The sequence below is a fragment of the Trifolium pratense genome, linkage group LG1, assembly GCF_020283565.1.
Source record: "Trifolium pratense cultivar HEN17-A07 linkage group LG1, ARS_RC_1.1, whole genome shotgun sequence".
Classification (NCBI taxonomy): domain Eukaryota; kingdom Viridiplantae; phylum Streptophyta; class Magnoliopsida; order Fabales; family Fabaceae; genus Trifolium; species Trifolium pratense.
In genome coordinates this window covers 8,824,001-8,843,604 of record NC_060059.1, presented here as the reverse complement: position 1 = coordinate 8,843,604, position 19,604 = coordinate 8,824,001, and the positions used below count along the sequence as shown (strand labels likewise).

Sequence of the window (19,604 nt, the reverse complement as noted above, 5' to 3'; positions counted from 1 at the left end):
GGACACCACACTTTAACCCAAAACTTTAAGGTGTTAGATTTATGAATAATCTCACTTATAAAATATTCAACCTCCACTTCACACTTGTCATAACCAAAAGGTCACCATATCTTTTTAGGAAGAAACTAAATAAAAATTGAAGTGTATCTTATTGGAAGAAAATTTGATTCATACACCAAATATAGGAAGTGGATTGCCTGCCGTAGTAGAATCATACAGTTTGCCACAATAAAAAATCACAATGATTGATATCAAAATCGAACAGGTAAGATTACATATCATAAAATTAAGTAAAATTGAACGCAACCGTCAAATTAAAATTGGACAGTACCGATTTATTACACAACGGCATGCTTTAACAGCGGAAAAACCATTACCCCAAAATGTACATTTGTTTACTACTAGTAGTTTTCACCACTCCTTGAACAAGTGGTTATTATGTTTTTACTAGTAGTACCATGCATGAAGAAGAAATGGTGAATTAATTACTTACTTGTTTTGTAGTTACTTTGGGAGACAGTCAACTAATCAGCAACTGCAGTCCCAAATATAAAAACAAACAGTGATAGTACTACTAACTCATTTTTTCTTCTTTAATTTTCACTGAAAAACATGGCCCACATATTAGTGATCTCAGTTATGGTCGAAGAATAGGACATATATTTGTACCACCAAGACAATGATATATCATACTTCAATATTTTGAGTAAATATTCAATTAATTGAGTTAAAGTTAAAAATCACAATGTAGGCCAAAATCAGCTTATTTAGCTCTTATTAAGGATTTTAGCTTGAAAGCTATAGCAACAACTTGTTGTAGACTCCGTTGGACACTTTCAATATTACCCCACAATTGGACAACAAACCGTGTGCATTAGTTGCAAGAGTATCTCATTTAAGAATCTTTTATTTAATTTATAGAAAAGAAAAAATAATAATAATAATTAAATTATTGTGATAACAACAACAACCAAAAATTTCCAACATCAATTGTGTTAGGTATGACTAAAAAGCAAAGACAGATGTCCTATGATGAAATTTATTCAATAATAATATAGGAGAAGCTATATGTGTATATTTAATCACTAAAAAGAAAAATCACGAGAGTTGGATTTTGATGATATATAAATATGAAAAATAATTGTTTTTGTTTGTTGAGAGAAGATATGTGAACTTTGTTTGATTAGTAAAAAATGTGAAATTGTTTCACTAAAAGAGTAGCAATATTATGGTGAATTATTATTTCTATAATATGTTTTCATGTGAAGCAACTTGCATCTACAGTAATTAATTAATTTCTCAATCTTTGTTTGTGGTACTAGCATTAGCTAGGCTAGCTGTTTGGGATGGACCAGGGTATTCACAAAATCAATGATTAGTAGTGAATTATAGGTACGTTTCTTATTATATATGTCACCTTAAAATAAATGCAGCTTGATATTATTACAAATTTACAACATAAATCAGATGGCACTTGGAGAAACCACACCACATGGACGTGACTTTTGCTTTTGACAAGAAAATAAATGAAAAGCTTAGTATTAGAAGGAAAATTGTTTAATTGTAAAGGTAGGACATGGCTTTATATTATGATTGAATAATACTAATAATAATAATGCCCACCGATGGAAAATTATTGAATAAATGAGCGATAAAAGAAAATACAACACGTATATAGTTTTTATTTTATTTTTGTGTTAATCCTTTGGTTCTTAGGGGAAAGACTTCCAATAATCTAGAGTTTGGTTGCGAGTTTAGTAAAGTCTGTTCAAGTATTGTTTCTATCAGGAATTGAATTTGAATTCTCCCAAATGAGTCATTTTAAGGAAGCTTAATAAACCACTTGAACTCAATGTTTTGGTTTACTTAGTTTTTGTTTAGCATAATATCATTAGTAATTGTAAGGTATTTTTTTCATAAATCGGATATCCTCTGCACGCAATTGCAGAGACTAATATCTCGAGTCTTGTAAAACTCAAATGAATGACAAACTCTCCCTAAAATTTTAACACTACTGCATGCCCAAGTCAGAAATCGAACACAAACAACATTCGTTAAGTTAGAAGACACTCAAATGGATGGTAATTATAAGTTTTTTTTGGCATAAGTAATTGTAAAATTTCTTTTCTTATGTAATTAATGTTCATATAACGTCTCTTTTTTCAATTGTAAGTGGTTTTTATTTTCATTTTTAAAGCAAATGAATACTACTAGTATCTTTGAAATACATGTTTGGATCCCCAAGTATGGCGCAGTTGGAGGAAAAGAAAAAGTAAATGATCGCTTGGGATCTCAGCTATAGCTTATAAGTATCCTCCTCAATTAATTCCCTTCTCACATGAACTTCATTTTTTGACATAAATAATCAATATGTGTGTGATTGTATATATATGTATCTATGAATAATTGAATATTATATGTGTGTGAATGAGTGCAATGTTGTTTCTATACAAAATTTCTTCTAGCTATGCAAACAAAAATATACACCGGTCAAAAACACAGCTCAATTCAACTATTTCATGCCCCCAACATCGCCACAATTTGTGTTTTAGTGTTGGACAAAATTAAGATTACTATGCACACATTAGTTTAATTTAATCCTAAGTTATAAGTGTTGCACGTGAAATGTTAATTAATGTTGGTTTATTATAAGAGGTTGGAATTAGTTGGCTAACTCTGCCATGTTATTTTTAAGGATCAAACACAGATCCCAAGTGGTTTCAATGACATCTTCATAAGTCAACTAAAAAATGTAAATATCAAGATTTTCCACTTGCATGGGGATTGTCAAGTTCAGCTGGTTTGATATTTTGTTTCAATTATTTATTTTTTAATTTGTAAAAAAAAAAAAAAAAAAACAAGATAACATTGAAATGAACAAGCTTGTTCATATTGGTTGACTCAAAGTTGGTACCCCAAAATAAGTCAATAGTACCATTTTTCAAACATGAATGTGAATTTGTTTTGGGTTGTCATCTGTCTATATATGGAAGTTGACTGACTCTAACCAATTATTTGATTGATTTTTATATATAGGATTAAAATGTGAATATGACCCATATGCTAAGCTTTTTAAAATAAAAAATTTCATTTTTATACATTAATTAACTAATATATTAGTTAGTCGATATATTTAATAAGTAAATTTTTGCTTAATAAAATCACTTGTTTTCATTCCTATAAAAGATTCTTTTTTATTTTTAGTCTCTAATAGGCAAAAAATTGACATATTTTTAATATAATATGGACTTATATAAATTTAACATGATATATAGATATAATATATATAGACACATTTTGAATATAAAAATATCATAATATTGGCATTAAAATGTCAAAATTTTACCCATTAGGGACTAAAAACAAAAGAATTTTTTTTATAGGGATAAAAACAAGTATTTTATTTTACAGGGACAAAAACAAAAACTTAGTATAAAAGTAGAGAGTGAAAACATATTTTACCCTAAAATTATTACATAGGAAAGTGAAATAAATAAGGTGCACAATTGAGCTGTAATATATCTTTGATCATGGATTTTTTAGATAGCAAACTGCAAACTGAGTTCGCTTGCTAGAATGTGAACCTTATATCAAATTTTTTTGTCCTTTTCACCATTCTTTCATCTCTCATAAAATAACTTTGAATGAAACATTATTTGCAAGTTAAAGTGTGAACCATTCATTCACCTAATTTTCTATTTTCTATCAAACTTATCAGCTCTTGTAGCCTTGATACATGTCTATTGCAAGTATAAATATAAATTTGGTCATATCAAATAAAGTAACAATTCAGGATAGCTATATTTACGGTGTGTGTGATTGGTCGATAATGTCACAACCGCTCCAGTGGCAAATTAAAATATGATATAAGATAGTGGCCACATTTTTATAAGGTATACTAGTTAAAGTGTAAAAGTGTAAACTTGAGTTTACATTCTAAATGGCAAACCGTGTTTCAGTTTGCACTCTACATAGTGAATGACAATATTGTATACTCAAACTCAATGTAAGTGCCCCCACCATGAATGGAAAAAAAAAAGTTCGCTTTCTAGATAGCAAACTGTAAACGGAGTTTGCTTTTTAGAATGCGAACTCTTTTTTTCGTGATTTTTTTATCTAGGGGCGCAGACTTTGAATTTGAGTTAAAAATATTGTCACTCGCTACTTAAAGTGCGAAAAGTGCTCGCATCCTTAAAAAATAAGAAAGTTAATTTGATCATTTTATGAGATGGCTGAGGAATTTCGGGGGTGCGAAAAGCAAATCCCTTTTAAATATAGGGCACATACTATCTATACAGTATACACATCTATACTGTGCTTCAACGCCCCCAAAAATAAAATATATAATTTTATCAAATTTATCCCCTTTTAAAATTTAGAAGAAATTTGTCCGGCTTTAAACACATAAGAATAGTATAACTCTTCGTAAAAAAAAAGAAGAATAATTTAACTCAATTATAAAAAATAAAAAAAAAGTTCTACTCAAAAGACTAGTTCAATAGGTAAAAGAGCAAAACATCTTTAGTAATCTGAATATCAGTCATGAGTTAGGAAAAACACATCAACTATTGTTAAAAAAAATTTGATACTTTTTTTTATAAAACTATTTTTCAAATTATAGATCAAATTTATATACTCGTAATTGATAATTTAATTTTGAAATTAATCTAAAATTATGAATTTTATTTTTAATTTAGAAATTTAAATGTTATGAATATTAATTAAAGAAAACATAAAAATATGAATTTAAATTAAAAATGAATTTTGAATATTAGATAACTCACTCTCAATTGATTTTCCCTCATTCTCAAGAATTAAATGTGATTTTAGTCATGCATTTCAATAACAAGTAACACCAACAACTATAGGTATATGTTGTAATGAGTAATATATATATATATATATATATATATATATATATATATATATATATCCCTCCCTCTGCCTCTTTCTATCCCTCTCTCTCTCTCTCAACATAGGAGTGATCATTTTAACCGGTTAATGAGTTATCCATAACCATCTTCATCAAAAAAATCCATAACCATATCCACATTCGGTTACATAAATTCAGATAAATTATCTTATGGTTTTTAAGTTTTAACCAAACCATATATTGTTGTTATTGGATACCTATAACCCAAAATATAACCATATTATACAATGCTACCCTTTTTATAAATATCCAAGCACCGCAGACAACCACCTCCAACCATCAGATCGCTGTCGTACTCCGTCGTGGGTGCCAACGGAGATCCTCCGAACTTGGTCGGAGCACCGTCGTGTGCCACGACAAATGTCGCTGGAGAGCTGTCGTAAGGGTCACCGGACCGTTGACCGCCCAGTAACTAAGTATTGGACTTCTTTTTTTGCTAAAAGGAGTCTGTTAGGCCAAATTACAACCGAACACGATTGAAGAAAACATTAGCAACTACCTAACTCTAACAAGTAAGCAAGTACGACCAGTATGTAAGGCACAACGTCCTAAGACTCAAACACCCCGAGAGGCAAATAAAAAAAAAATGGAACATGCGGGTGTTGATCAAAAGAGCATAATCTACGGGCCAAATTTTATTCATCCTAAAAGGAAATGAAAATATCGAGAAAACCTGAGAAAAAATATGGTGAAGAACCACGAGGATTCAGGAGTTGGTTATACGAGAGGAAGGTAACACCCCTCGCATCTGTTATGCTTAATGGGAACCATTTAGAGGGTAGAGGGTAGAGGTTTGATCGTTGTGCAATAGACTAAATTTTCCATCCAGATGAAGAAAAAAAAAAATCAGATAACCACATATCAATTTCGAGTCCAGAACAGTCGGTTTAGGAACGATAAAAGCCATAATGCCCTACCTAATTAATCAACTAAGATTGGTTCCTATTGTTATAAGAACCAGCTCTTGGTGTACAACTTCATCGCCCTGGGAGAAAAAATGTTTTTTTTTATTATTTTGACGAAAAATATATATTAAATGTGTTAATTAATATATTAGATGCTTCCATCTTGCGCAACTTTTGGTGTTAATTAATTTGACGAACAATATATATTAAATGTTATTACTTTGGTAAAAAAAATATATAATTACTAATTCCATAAAAAATATTTATAGTTTTTTCTTTAATAACATAAATTAGAAAATATGTTGATTCTTCTACCAATTTGAAAGAAATTAGATCTTACTTTTATTTTATGCTAAAATTGTATTTTAAAACTTAAAACTAGTTATAGAATCAGTTATGGATAGCTGGTTTTATAACTAGTTTCGCGATGTAAAAACCGGTTTGATGGATCGGTTATGGTATCAATTATAACAAGTGGATAAAAAATAGGCGTGGATTGGTTATGGTCACCTTTATCCACAATAGATTGAAAAATTGCATCTTTACCTACTGCCACCGTAGTTTGGACAATCGGATCCTTATTAGCTACCCTTGTTGTGTTATGTGAAACTGTAGATGGAAAAGATTGCAAGTTCTTATCTAATTTTGTCATTTTGTTATTGGTTTTTACTTTTTAATTGTAGTATTTTGATTAATTTGCTATGTTGTTGAGGTATTTATAACACGTTTCAGTTAATAAAATACAATCCAATGGTCTTTATTTCTTTTATCGTAAGGTCAATATAACTTGAGTCGCGGATCATGTGATTACATTCATTGAAATACAATGGTTAAATTACTTAAATCCAATGGTCATTTCTGTCTATGGCGCGGATCGTAATAATGGCGTGGCCTTAACGAATATGAATTATTTTATTTCAATTTTAATAAATAATAAAACAGAAAACATCATAGCAAATTAGATATGATTCTTTGTTAGTAGGGTTTGTAATTCCATTTTTTTTCTTGTCAAAACATAGAAATTGAAAACCAATAGATGCTTCTTTACTCAAATAAAAAACAATATCCTTTCGATTGAAACTTTGAGTCCAGACACGTATCAGACGTCAAATAACATCCGATGCAAAGAACAGTAAAATTACACCACAAATATTGACGACACTACTCTCAAATTATGATCCTACGAATTTGTTCAAGGCTGATGTATCTAAACCTGCAAATTCCTTTACAGCTGCAAGCACAACAAGTCCAAGCTTCACAGCACCTTCGTTATTAGGTGCCTACAGTAACAAGTATGTTCATTTTTAATTAGTTGCAATGTTCAAATATTTGCATATAAAAATTCCAACACAAAGGTATCTTTATTTTTTTACCTCAATGTTAAGGGGAAGTACAGGATCATGGAGTGATAGTCTAAGAAGGAACCACCCACCATAGCCAGAAACTCGGATCTGATTGGAGATTAGAACAGACAAGTTATAATAATTTATAATAGAAATACAAACTCAGCATAACAATTATTGCATATTAGAAATTTGCACACATCATATTGTATGCTACTTCCAATTTCGGAACATTTGATAGTCATGTTATAATTTCTCAATAAAAAACTTATGATTAGTGTTAATTAGTTAAACAAGCATAAAACACAGATATAAGCATACCCCTTCAAAGTTTACAGGAGCCTTTTGCAGGTTTGGATCAGAGCCAATAGAGTTCTCCAAATGTTTCAGCACAGTTTCTCCATACTCCCGAAAAGATCTGAAAGATATGGCATGTCACTATGTCGGTGAACTCAAAACATTAACATATGAATGCATGCTAACAGAGAACCGTTACACACAAACTTACCCTCCTTTAAGATCTGGATGATTTTGGTTTATCTTTAATCTCAGTTCTACAGAAAAAGCAGGTTCCTGGAGCCCTTCTATTAGACCAGTTAAAACATTGCTTCCTCCACCCACGCCAGAAGCTCTTGCAGACGCAAGTTTATTTAAAATCTTGACCTGCACAATGTGCAGTTGTTCTAATTGTAAAAATAAGTCTTGAGACCTTGTAAAAAATCATTCAGGGCTCTTTTTTAACAGCTTAAACTTACAGTTTTAACTGCATACTTCTTTTTTTTTTGTCCCAAATTATAATTAATAATAATTTCATAGTAAGTATATTAATGTCATATGAATTGATTAACAGAGAGATTAATTTGGCCACTATTATTTTTACCGAAAGTCTACAATAAACGCTTACCATTAGGTATGCGCCATCATCAAGCCAATTATTCTCCTTAAGAGCTCCATGTCCACTGGTTTCAATTGCCAGATGTGACTCCTCACCAGTAGAGTTCTACAAGCAATATTGCCTCCACAGTTAAATATATAGTGAAAATAAGAAATTCAAATGCTAAAACAGTATCAAAAGAAACAAGATGAAAAATACATTTATCTGACTTCTACTATAAGGACCCATTTACAATAAATTTAACCAAAATGCACAAGGTTCAAATTTGAAATAGCATTTTTACCAAACGAATAGCTTCATCAATCACATTTTTGTAGCCTCTCTTGAACCGATGATGTTTGCCACCTGAGAAAAAATAGTAAAAATAGCGTTAACAAGTAAAAAAATAATTTTGAGTTCAAACTAATTTGCAGTTCAAATTGAATTGAAGAATGAGATTAAAGGCTTATAATAAACTCTTTAAGGGAGGAGGGAGAGATAGAATAAATGTCATGCCAATTTAAATTTGTACATACCGAGTTTCTTTTCAATAAATGTGGTAAGGCCATCAGAAGTCACACTGTCCGTGACAATAGTTGTTCCAGGATGCTACGCAAAATGATAGAAGGAAACAGATTAAGATGTATACAGAGAAGTGTAAGGTTAAAAAAACTACCAGATACAAATAACAATAAAAGCCTTACTTCCTCAAGAACAATAGCTGCCATTAAGGCAATCAAACGATTTCGGTTGAATTCACGACCAGTAGAATCCACAGCAGCAGATCTAAATGAAAGTCATTGATGTTAAACAAACTCAAAGGCAACAAAACAAAACAAAACCATTAATAAGAAGATCCTTACCTGTCCACATCAGTATCAAAGATAATTCCAAGATCAGCTTTGTTATCAAGGACAGCCTTGGTTATAGCTTTCATTGCTGTCTTGTCCTCAGGATTGGGGATATGGTTCGGAAACAAGCCTGAATACAGAAGCCATTGTTACTCAAAATCCTAATAATACCATACCTAGCCAAAATTGTTCCCGTAAATAAAGTTACTACCATCAGGCTCCAAAAATTGACTGCCAGAAGTTATTGCCCCAAGAGGTTCCAACACCTTTGCCTATTATTCACCAAAAAGTAACATCGAATATCAAATTCAATGCAAGAGTTAAAACCAATAACCAGGAAAAGCAAAGAGATTTAAAGGCAACTTACAGCGAAAAAACCACCTGCTCCATTGCCTGCATCAACAACTATATGGAAACCCTCCAATGGTTTCTCTGTGAGCAGATAATGCCAGAAAAAAGAACAGCGAATGAGATTAAAATATTCAGAAAATCAATGACAAAAGAACTATAAATTTTACAGTCATACCTATGTTTCCAGCTGCTTTGCGTACTGCTTTTACTAGATCAGATGTATACACAGTCATGTAATCAACTGTCTTAGTAGATAACGAAGCCACTCTCTCAGAAAGCGTCAAACTTTCTTCTGTAAATTGATTGTATATGTTTGCAGCCCGCTCTAAGATATCTTTGATGTCAGGCTTCCCAAGACCACCGCCATTTGTGAAAAATTTGAATCCATTTCTGTTGAAAGGAAGATGACTTGCTGTTCACAGACAGGGACATTTAATAATTAATACACGACTTCATATAAAAGTTCACTAAAAATTGCCATTTGCAACCTGTAGACTAAAAGTGAAAACTATTCATGCTTTTGGTATTAATTGTTCCTTCACATTGTATCTATTCTTATGTGTCAATGGTTGTGTATGATCCCAACTGGAGACATTCTCCGCAATTCATTATTACAGTTTCAGTAAAAAGGGCTTTTTCGTAGAAGGAAATGTTCAGAGTTCAGACACACGAGATAAACGTCATGGATGAAAGTAAGTCAAGGTCTCCAACAAGGCACTAGCAAGATGTCAATTGACTACAACTTTGTAATGTACCTGTTATCATAATGGACCCATCAACAGGACATGAAAATGCTTCATCCTTTGTGAGTGTGCTATTGAACATAGCTGGTGTTGATGCTAATCTACAAAGAAAACGATAGTATTAATTCATTAGACCACTAAAGTAATTAGAATAATATTAAAAATAATAATAATAATAATAACAACAATAATAATAGCTACCACAATGAAAATCATCAAATGAAAGTCACATTTATGATTTATCAAAGTTGAAACACAAGGAAGTAGTATGTCGGACTCGAACCCCCTGAACTTATTGAATGGTTATGTATTGACAGATTCTAATAGATTTTGATATTGTCGAGAAAAAGTGAGAAAGTGAAACAAAGCATGAGAATAAAGGGTTTCTGAGAGAAAATCTGAGTGGTACATTGTGAACTTTTTTTAGAATGAAAAACACATTCTGCACCTATCTATTTATAAAGGGCAGAAATAAGACACTGTTAGACTTAACTGTAACTGCTTACAACAGTTAAAAGCTAACGATGACTGTAAACAGACACTAACAGAGATTAACAGAAAATAGATTCAGCACAACCAGCTGAACGATACTCCCTCTGTCCCAAAAAGAGTGTCACTTTCAATGTAGTTTTAATTGATTTTTTTCCAACTGTACCTTATAATTATACTATGCAAGCTTTCAATGTGTATCCTAAAAAAACAGTATCCCAAAGAGTTGATAATCATATAGGACAACTTCTAGGCCAGCACCAGCAAAATATATATATATATATATATATATATATATATATATATATATATATATATATATATATATATATATATATATATATATATATATATATATATATATAAATACAATAATGGATGCAAAAAAGTAAATGTCACCCACCCATAAAGGACAACTTCTAGGCCAGCACCAGCAAGACCACGAGAAATTGCATTCTGAAATTGGATAAGTTGATAATCATATAGTCAGTCTTATTAAAATATTGAATATCAAACTATGTTTTTATATTATACATGCTCTCAAACTAGGAAGCTTGTATTTTTTATAACAATAGTTTCAATTCACTTCAAAATTCAAACTACTAAACCATTGCAAAATCAAATTTAAAAAAAAAATGAAAGATTCTGCATTATGAAAGTCTTCGTAGATACAAGTGACAACAACAGTATATAAGGAATAGGTTTTCAAATTATTATAGTTCATTCCATCTTTCATGTATCAGAAAATATGCATTTCAAACATTGAAATTCTATTCAAAACCATTATAAAATTTGACAGAATCAAACAAAGCGTTTTATATCTTAAAAGTTGTTAAAACTTAACCAATTATATGAGGAACAGTCTAAGACCTGCAGTAGTTTGGCTGATATCCGGGAATCATGGCCAATAGAAACTCTCAGATGCTGAGAAGCATCTGCTTTCTTTTTCTCCACTAACCATCCAGCGAAAGCAGCTCCTATTGCTTCAGCAACAGGTTCAGTGAGGTTAACATCCTCTCCCTCAACACCCTCAAGAGCCACACCACGTATGTCACTATTTAAATTAACATCATCTATAAGTAATACATAAGCAAAAAAGATTTACCACTGGAGAAGCAGAATTTTTAGCAATGTAAACTTAATAGCATCCGCCATGCTTGTAGTCAAGTGGTACTAACCTGCCATTTTGAAGCCTTAGAAAGTCAGTCTTGTCAAGATATGGCACTACAGTAGAAGATGCAGAAGCTGCAACAAAAGTCCATGTGGAAGAAACAAAAGTTCATTAGAAAACGAAGAAGATAAAGAATAAAACCAATTCTATAAAAAATACAAATGGAAATTATGCCCTTATACAAATAATGATACATTAGCACTCTTTTATATAAACAGCTTGGTAAGGAAGATGGAAATATGAGCAATATTTTAATTTGAAAATAGACAGACCATTGCAGATAATATATATATAAGTTTTTCGCTTAATGTGAACTTGTATGATAATAAGAGTCTAGAACAGACCATTGCAGAGAATATTTCTCCTGAAAGTAAAATCAGTCGGGGGTTTCGATAATGTGCGCAATTGCATGGAAGAGAAGCTACTCCATGTCAACTTCCCTGGAGGAGAGGGAAGCGAGTTGCGCATATAAGGGGCACAATAGTCCCTTCGACTCGACTGTCTATTCTGTTGGCAGCATTGTGACACAAAAACATTTTGGACAATCTTCCCTGATGTTGCTGCAAATAAAAGTTTACACCTTTATCAGATTTTTTTACTCAAATTTAATTAAATTTCTCAACCTCTCTCATATTGCCAATTTAACAATTTCCCATCAAATGACCATGGATACAATCAATAGTCTTTTAAACTCTACTGAATTAAAAATTAACACTTTGAATTATAAAATCAATAATCTTTTAAACTATACTGAATTAAAAATCAAATTAAAATATTAAAGTCTATCCCCCAAACACGAAATATGGAAGATAAGAAATTGAAGCCATGAATACAAATACAATTACATTAAAAGAAAGAAGGAAAAGGTGAAAATTGAATTGGATGAAGAAATGCAAATAAGAGAGAAAGGAATGAATGAATGAAATGGAGTAAAAATTGACCTGCCATGTGAGGTGATGAAATTAAGTTGCAGAGCGGAGAAACTAAGGTAGTGGATGATTGATGTACCTAACTTCTTCTCTAACCTTCTTCACTAAATCAAAAACCCTCTGCACGTGTACAAGAAAAAAGACAAGGAAAAGAACAATGGATTAATAAGGTACTATTCTTAATCTTAATTATTTTTATTTGAATTTAATTTATATGCATAGTTGTAAAATTATTTTATAAATACGTACAATAATATATCGGCACATCACGTATGATAATTAAAAACACATGATGTGTCACATTCATTAAATGATGTGACAACGTATCATTAAAAAATATTTACACCGACAGTGCATAACGATTAAATTCTTTTTATTTTGTTTTTTAACATCAGACAAAAGAATATGCAAAAGTGTAAAATAGTTTTAAACTCTGAATCAATTACAATAATGATTTTCACCACTTTATTCCACTTAACTCTTATTTTTTTATATGGCATAAAAGGTTGAACCATTATTATTGGTTGTCAGTATAAAATTGATTTACACTTATGTTTGTGTGACATGGCCTATAAACTCTTGTATTATAATGTTTTCTTTACTTGCTTTTCAAGAAAAATGAGGAAAACATAAATTTTGATTAATAATGCGAAAAAAAATAGCCTAAAATAAATTACTAATAGGTTTCTCATGGTTCATAAATCATAAGCTAGTTTTATTTTATTTTTTAAATGGCTTGATAAATTAGTTTATAATTGAAAAGTTAGCTCATTTTTTATAATTAACCTATTGATAGTAGTTTATAGATGAAAAGTTAATTAACTAGTTGACAATTAAAGCGTTTGATAAAATAATTGATTGAACTGGTTGTTAAATATATAAGATTAAAATCGTAACAAAAAAAAGTGTTTGATAAAATAATTTGTTGAGCATATTCTAATCCAAAATCTACATTTTTTTTCTTTCATAAATACATTACATTGTACAACCTTAAAAATATACCTAGGAATTAATTAGTTAGTTTTAGAAACTACTGATTTGTTGAGAAGCTTCATCATGAAGTTGAACTTAACATCCGGTGAGGGTTTTGGTTGAGGCCAATTAGCTCCTTCCGGAACCTTTATAGATTTGAAACCTTGGCCTTGTATTTCGTAAATCACAGTGTAATGCGATGGATGGCATGACCTCCATCCCCAACTTTTGGCTTGTGATTCTGCCTTAGCCACACCAATTGTTTAGCTATTCCTTTCTTTATAATTTTTTCTCTTCCTGCCACATTTGATATGTATGCAATTCCTGTCCTGAAATATTTTTTATATATAAAACTTACAGCCATAAGCAATGATTCACTAGTCAAATGAAATGTAAACCAGGAATATAAATACATAATCAAACAATCCCTAATACATAAGTAGTTAAACATTGTGAAGGGTAACGGGGGAGTCAAACATTTTCATAAAAAATAAAAATAAGAGAAAGGTTTTAGCATGTTTCGTTTAACCGAAAATCCATTCTTGCCTAAGTGATCAATATGAAGAGATCGTAACTTCAATTTTGAACAAGTGAAAGGTTACACACTAACCACAGAAAAACTATAGACATGCAATGAATCCTCACTCACTAATCCAAGTTTCAGAAGCAAGCTTTAACTCACCTTCTCTGTCAAAGCGGACGCTTTCTAGGGAGAAAATCTGCAACAGTATCCATTGTTAATATGCCAGCCACATACGCCTTGTCGAGGCTTAATTTTCCATCAAAACCTGCAATTTTGAAATCTTCACTTCCAAATAAGAAGTTTGATCAAGTGAAATGCCAATAACAGCAACCAAAAAGGTTCTTTTGCAACCAATCTATCTATCCTCAAACCAAAGGTTCTTTAAGTCCTAGTAAAGTTAACATCAGAAATTAGGAAATTTTCCACCACCCTATGTATCCTTTTCACTTCTTAACTTACATAGACGGCTAGGGTAAAATTGAAAAGAGTTAGAGTTATGTGCGTTTTAAATAATTCTGGGAATAGATTGTAGAACAACAACCCAGTTCAAAAGTAAAAAATGTAAACATATAAATATTGGAGTTTACTATTGCAATTCAGATTTCAATTTGATGGAAGAAATCCAAAGTTGATCATTTGAGAAAGAGTTTACTACACCCTTCCATAGGCAATAATTGATTATTATAGTTCCCAAACATTCAAATTGAAACTACATAACCTTTCAGTAGATGTTTCTGCCCAAAATTCTGGTTATTGTACAAAATGTAAACACACAAATATGAAACAAAGTTGTAATGAAAATATGATCGACCGAAGGGAAAAAAAATAGCATATGCCAAATCTGCATCTAAACTAAGTCTTCATCAAAGTAAAATAAAGCTTGTTCAACTATCTCAATAAAAATAACTAGATGCGTCGGCTCTTTGGCAGTCTGCAGCCGTTATGAGCACGGCGAGTTGTATCTTCAACGTATACAATTGGATTTCTATCACCTTTAGAATCCATAAACCCTTCCCTCCAGCTCAATATTGCATTCCTTTTCCTCCGAAAATGAGTAAATCCGTTGACTTTCATGACAACAGATTTCAAACCTAAACCCCTAGCTCTTCGTCCAACCATTTCAGCAGTTGCTTCAGCAGCAAACTTAGAAAGTTTTTGCCCTGATTTCAAGTCTTTCAAGGAACCAGCAGAGCCACTAAGTTTAACATTTCCTTTAGAATCGGTGACTGTAACAAAGGTATTGTTGCGCAGCATCTTTATATGAACAAAATCAGCATCATGCTGATAATGATACTGATTGTTTATATAACCTCCCATAATACTCTTTTCATCTTCATCTCTAGCTCCTCTCACAAAGTCCATCTGCCTTGACTTCCCACCAATCTCTTCCAGAAAATTCGGACGACCACTTGCATTTGCATTCACGTTCGCACTTTGATTCCTTCCGTTCAAACTCCAATTGGCACTTGAAAATCCTCTAACATAACCTACAGTTTCAAGAGTATGAGAAAGAGATTCGTGTATGTTTGATTATACAGTAGCAAAAATTGATTTTCAATGAATGGATTCGGTAAATTATATTTGGTTAAAAGTGAGTTGAATGTAAGTAATTTATGTTTAGATACATTATAGGCAGTGATATTGGTACGAAGTTTTCACCGCCGTCAGCGATGACTAAGTCTGTCCAGGAACCTATCGAATTTTCTACATAACACATGAGCCAGTAATCAAACCCCTAACCACTTGGACCAATTCATATATTCATGTGAGTTGGATAATAAATTTGATTGGTAAACACAGATAACATTTAAAAATGAATTTTGAGTGTAGAATCTGTTTTGCCTATGACAAAAGTGATTTGATATTTAGCAACGAAATGGTAGAAAGTGTTTGTTACCTTGGACATGAGATGGAAGTGTGGATTTGGATGAAGAAAGAAGAGATCGACGGCTATGAGAAATTGAAGAGCACAAATAGCGAAACATTGTTCCAAATTCCAGCGGCAACTTGTTACGCCTAGGTTAGGGAAGATATATTATGTGTTCATTCCTTTCCAAAAATGTAAACTATTAGGCGTTCATTTAATAGCATAAACAACATCGACGCTTTGGCCGAGTGGTTAAGGCGTGTGCCTGCTAAGTACATGGGGTTTCCCCGCGAGAGTTCGAATCTCTCAGGCGTCGATTCAAAATTTTTTGTAACCAATTTTTTTGGTAAACACGCCAAAGAAAGAAAACACCAAAGGACACTACTACTAAGCAGTAAGCTCCACTGCTCCAGCATGATGGATTGGAGACACACTAGTAACTGCTTGAGAATAAATAAATATCAAGTTCCAATTCTTTACACAATTTTATTAAATTTAAATAATTGTCTATAATCTAAATGCAATATATTTTTTAAAATTTGTATTTTTTTCTTCTAATTACGCAATTTTAATCAAAACTATCCAAACAACATACGTCGATTATAGTTCAACTCATTTTTAACTAAAATTGATTATGTCAAATTCAATTCTTTCAAACTCAATTATCCCGCCACCATAGAACCAATTTCGATAAAATATAGTATCACAAATAACAACTCACTGCACGCGTATGAAAAAAAAAAGTAAATGTATCAATATTTCAATAAATCTAAAAAGTATTTTATTTTTCATATTAAGGACTAGATAGAGTAATAGTTTTCTTCTGGTTCGCAAGATAGTTAACTATAATGGAAGTTGGCATGGTTTTTGTCACAACTGTGAAGGTCGGACTTGTTGTGCTTGCTTGCAGCTGTGGCGGAGTTTGCAATTGCAGGTTTAGACAGATTAGCATTAAACAAATTTGAAGATCATAATTTGATGCTTTCAGGTCTTGAGAATAATTTTGCTTCTATTTTTTTGCACTATAAAAACGCGCATCAGCAGCATATAATCATCAGTATTTTGTTATGTTTTTCGTCTGATACGCGTTTGGACTAGGTATTTGTGCAAAGCATCACGTATTGGTTTTCAACTTCTCTGTCTTGACAAACAGAAATGAAAATTGCAATGACAACCCTTGTTGCTATTGAAGTTCAATACAAAATCAGCGTAACTCATGATCATGGTAGGGTTAGGGTATAGGGTTTATCCTTTATAAATTTGGGACTGTGAATGAATGCCAATATAACTTAACTTAACTATACAAGTGCTTGCTACCTGTGCCATTCCAAAGGTTTTAAAATGCTTTTTTCTCTAATTGCTTGGTTTACTTACACACGCCAAATAGACGGTCCCGTCTTAGTTCTTACTACATTTTTTTTCTTTCATAAATACATTACATTGTACAATCTTAAAAATCTACCTAGGAAGTATCAAGTTTGTTTTAGAAACTGCTGATTTGTTGAGAAGCTTCATCATGAAGTTGAACTTAACATCTGGTGAAGTTTTTGATTGAGGTCAGTTAGCTCCATCTGGAACCTTTATAGATTTGAAACCTTGGCCTTGGTATAACTTCTGCGCAGCAGGATTTCGTAAATCAAAGTGTAATGCAATGGCACGACATCCCCAACTTTTGGCTTGTGATTCTGCCTTAGCCACCAATTGTTTAGTTTAGCTATTCCTTTCTGTCTAAATTTTTCTCTTACTGCCACATTTGATATGTATCCAATTCCAGTCCTACAATATTTTTTATATATAATGGTTATAGCATAAGCAAAGATTCACTAATAACATAAATACATAATCTAACATGGACTAATACATAATTACAAACATTAGTAGTTAATCATTTTGAAGGGTAATTGAGGAATCAAAACCTTCATAAAACAATAATAGTTAATCATTTAAAGGGTAATATAAAACATCGAATAAGATGGTGAAGCATGAAAGGACACACAATTCAAAATTTAACAACAGTATGTAAGCCAAATTCATGTCATAAATCCTCACTCACTAATCCAAGTTTCAGAAACAAGCTTTAACTCACCTTCTTTGTCGAAGCGGCCCTTTTTAGGTAGAAAATCTGCAATAGTATCACCTGTTAATATGCCAGCCACATAACCCTTGTTGAGGCTTCATTTACCATCAAAACCTGCAATTTTAAAATCTTCACTTCCAAATAAAGAAGTTTGATCAAGTGAATTGCCAATAACAGCAACCAAACATGTTGTTTTGCAACCATTAGGTAAAGAGAATCCTGCTAACATAGCCACCAATCTATCCATCCTCAACACAAAATCGAACGGAAACGAATATTCAGGAAAGAAGGAGCTGCAGTGAGTCTCTGCCACTTCCCAACAGTCTTCTAATCTCGCCTCTCTCACAGTAATGTCGGGTGACACGGTTGGAAACAAATCAACAACTTGACTGGCTTTGCATATTCCTACATCCAAATACCATAACTTTAAGTTCCTTCCTACCCAAGTTAACATCACAAATTAGGAAATATTCCGGCACCCTATAGATGACCAGTGTAAAATTGATAAGAATTAGAGTTATGTGCATTTTTAAAAAAAATGGGAATATATGTTAGAACAACAACCTGGTTCAAAAGTAAAAAAGATACGAAAAACACAGACAAAGAACACGAGATGTAGGTCAATTGTGTTGATATTAAGGTTTACATAGTACAACTTGTATTTAAATACTATGGTCTGGTTTACAACATTACTTCTAAGCTACCTACCCAATTTTCAATAACTATATGTCATACATACCCAACAATTGCATTGCCATTTTCTGATGCTGAAAATGGTTTCAATATTTCATTTTTCAACCAAACCTACCTCCCTTGACAATACTAATTGAAAATCTTCCACTTCAATTCACATTTCTCATAAGACAAGTTGACCAATCAATCAATGCTTTCAATTTTCACAGACATCATCATCAGCTTGCAAGAATTGGATAAATTTCACAAGTTTTAAACCATTAATCCTTGAATTCCTTGAACAATTAAAGAATTTCACATGTTCACATCATCAAAAGTGTGTTTGCAACTTTGTTACCATTTTTGTTGAAAAATAAATTTTGTACTTATAAATTGATAATTTAATCATGTTATATAGTAAACAGTTTTAATAAAAAAATCTAGATTGAATACTTATCATAATTTCATTAAAAAGTTATTTTATTTCTGCATTTGGTTTAGATTGAAAAAAATAGCTAACCAATTAAGTGATTGGTTCAAGTGAACAATGAGTTCCGTCTAAGGACAATTGTTCAGGAGAATTTAAGTTCAATTTCAAAAAGGAACAAGTTTTTAGCAATTGCTTCAGCAGCAAACTTAGAAAGCTTTTTGCCTGATTTCAAGTCTTTCAAGGAACCAGCAGAGCCACTAGGTTAGGGAAGATATTACTTTGTATGTGTTCATTCCTTTCAGAATATGTCAAATATGTTGTGTTCATTTAAGAATATAAACAACATCGACGCTTTGGCCGAGTGGTTAAGGCGTGTGCCTGCTAAGTACATGGGGTTTCCCCGCGAGAGTTCGAATCTCTCAGGCGTCGATTTATTATTTTTTGTAACCAATTTTTCTTTTATTTTTTTTTAAA

The 19,604-nt window shown here is 31.8% G+C and overlaps 2 protein-coding genes, 2 non-coding genes and 1 pseudogene across 5 annotated transcripts; 2 read left to right on the top strand and 3 right to left on the bottom strand.

The window, feature by feature from the left end:
* Positions 1-6,860: 6,860 nt before the first annotated feature.
* On the bottom strand, positions 6,861-12,753 carry LOC123919503 (phosphoglucomutase). 2 transcript variants are annotated; one of them, XM_045971421.1, is made up of 18 exons: positions 12,602-12,753; positions 12,005-12,220; positions 11,668-11,734; positions 11,360-11,543; positions 10,893-10,945; positions 10,013-10,101; positions 9,433-9,669; positions 9,274-9,338; positions 9,118-9,178; positions 8,919-9,036; positions 8,760-8,841; positions 8,592-8,664; positions 8,360-8,421; positions 8,086-8,181; positions 7,690-7,844; positions 7,503-7,599; positions 7,212-7,289; positions 6,861-7,118 (listed from the first exon to the last, which is right to left on the bottom strand). In XM_045971421.1, the coding sequence occupies exons 1-18, from the start codon at positions 12,606-12,608 to the stop codon at positions 7,011-7,013; spliced, it is 1,848 nt and encodes a 615-aa protein (XP_045827377.1). In that variant the 5' UTR covers positions 12,609-12,753; the 3' UTR covers positions 6,861-7,010. The 2 variants fall into 2 exon arrangements, with proteins under 2 accessions (XP_045827377.1, XP_045827384.1); XM_045971428.1 differs by lacking the exon at positions 12,005-12,220.
* Positions 12,754-13,507: 754 nt separating this feature from the next.
* LOC123887809 lies at positions 13,508-18,786 on the bottom strand (annotated as a pseudogene).
* LOC123919492 (probable ribosomal protein S11, mitochondrial) lies at positions 14,680-16,135 on the bottom strand. Its single transcript, XM_045971413.1, has 2 exons — positions 15,982-16,135; positions 14,680-15,571 (listed from the first exon to the last, which is right to left on the bottom strand). Exons 1-2 carry the CDS (start codon positions 16,067-16,069, stop codon positions 14,991-14,993), a joined length of 669 nt encoding a protein of 222 aa, XP_045827369.1. The 5' UTR covers positions 16,070-16,135; the 3' UTR covers positions 14,680-14,990.
* Positions 16,186-16,267, top strand: TRNAS-GCU. Its single transcript has one exon. It is a non-coding gene; the product is annotated as a tRNA-Ser (tRNA).
* Positions 18,787-19,477: 691 nt separating the features above from the next.
* On the top strand, positions 19,478-19,559 carry TRNAS-GCU. The gene has a single exon. It is a non-coding gene; the product is annotated as a tRNA-Ser (tRNA).
* The last annotated feature ends 45 nt before the right edge of the window (positions 19,560-19,604 follow it).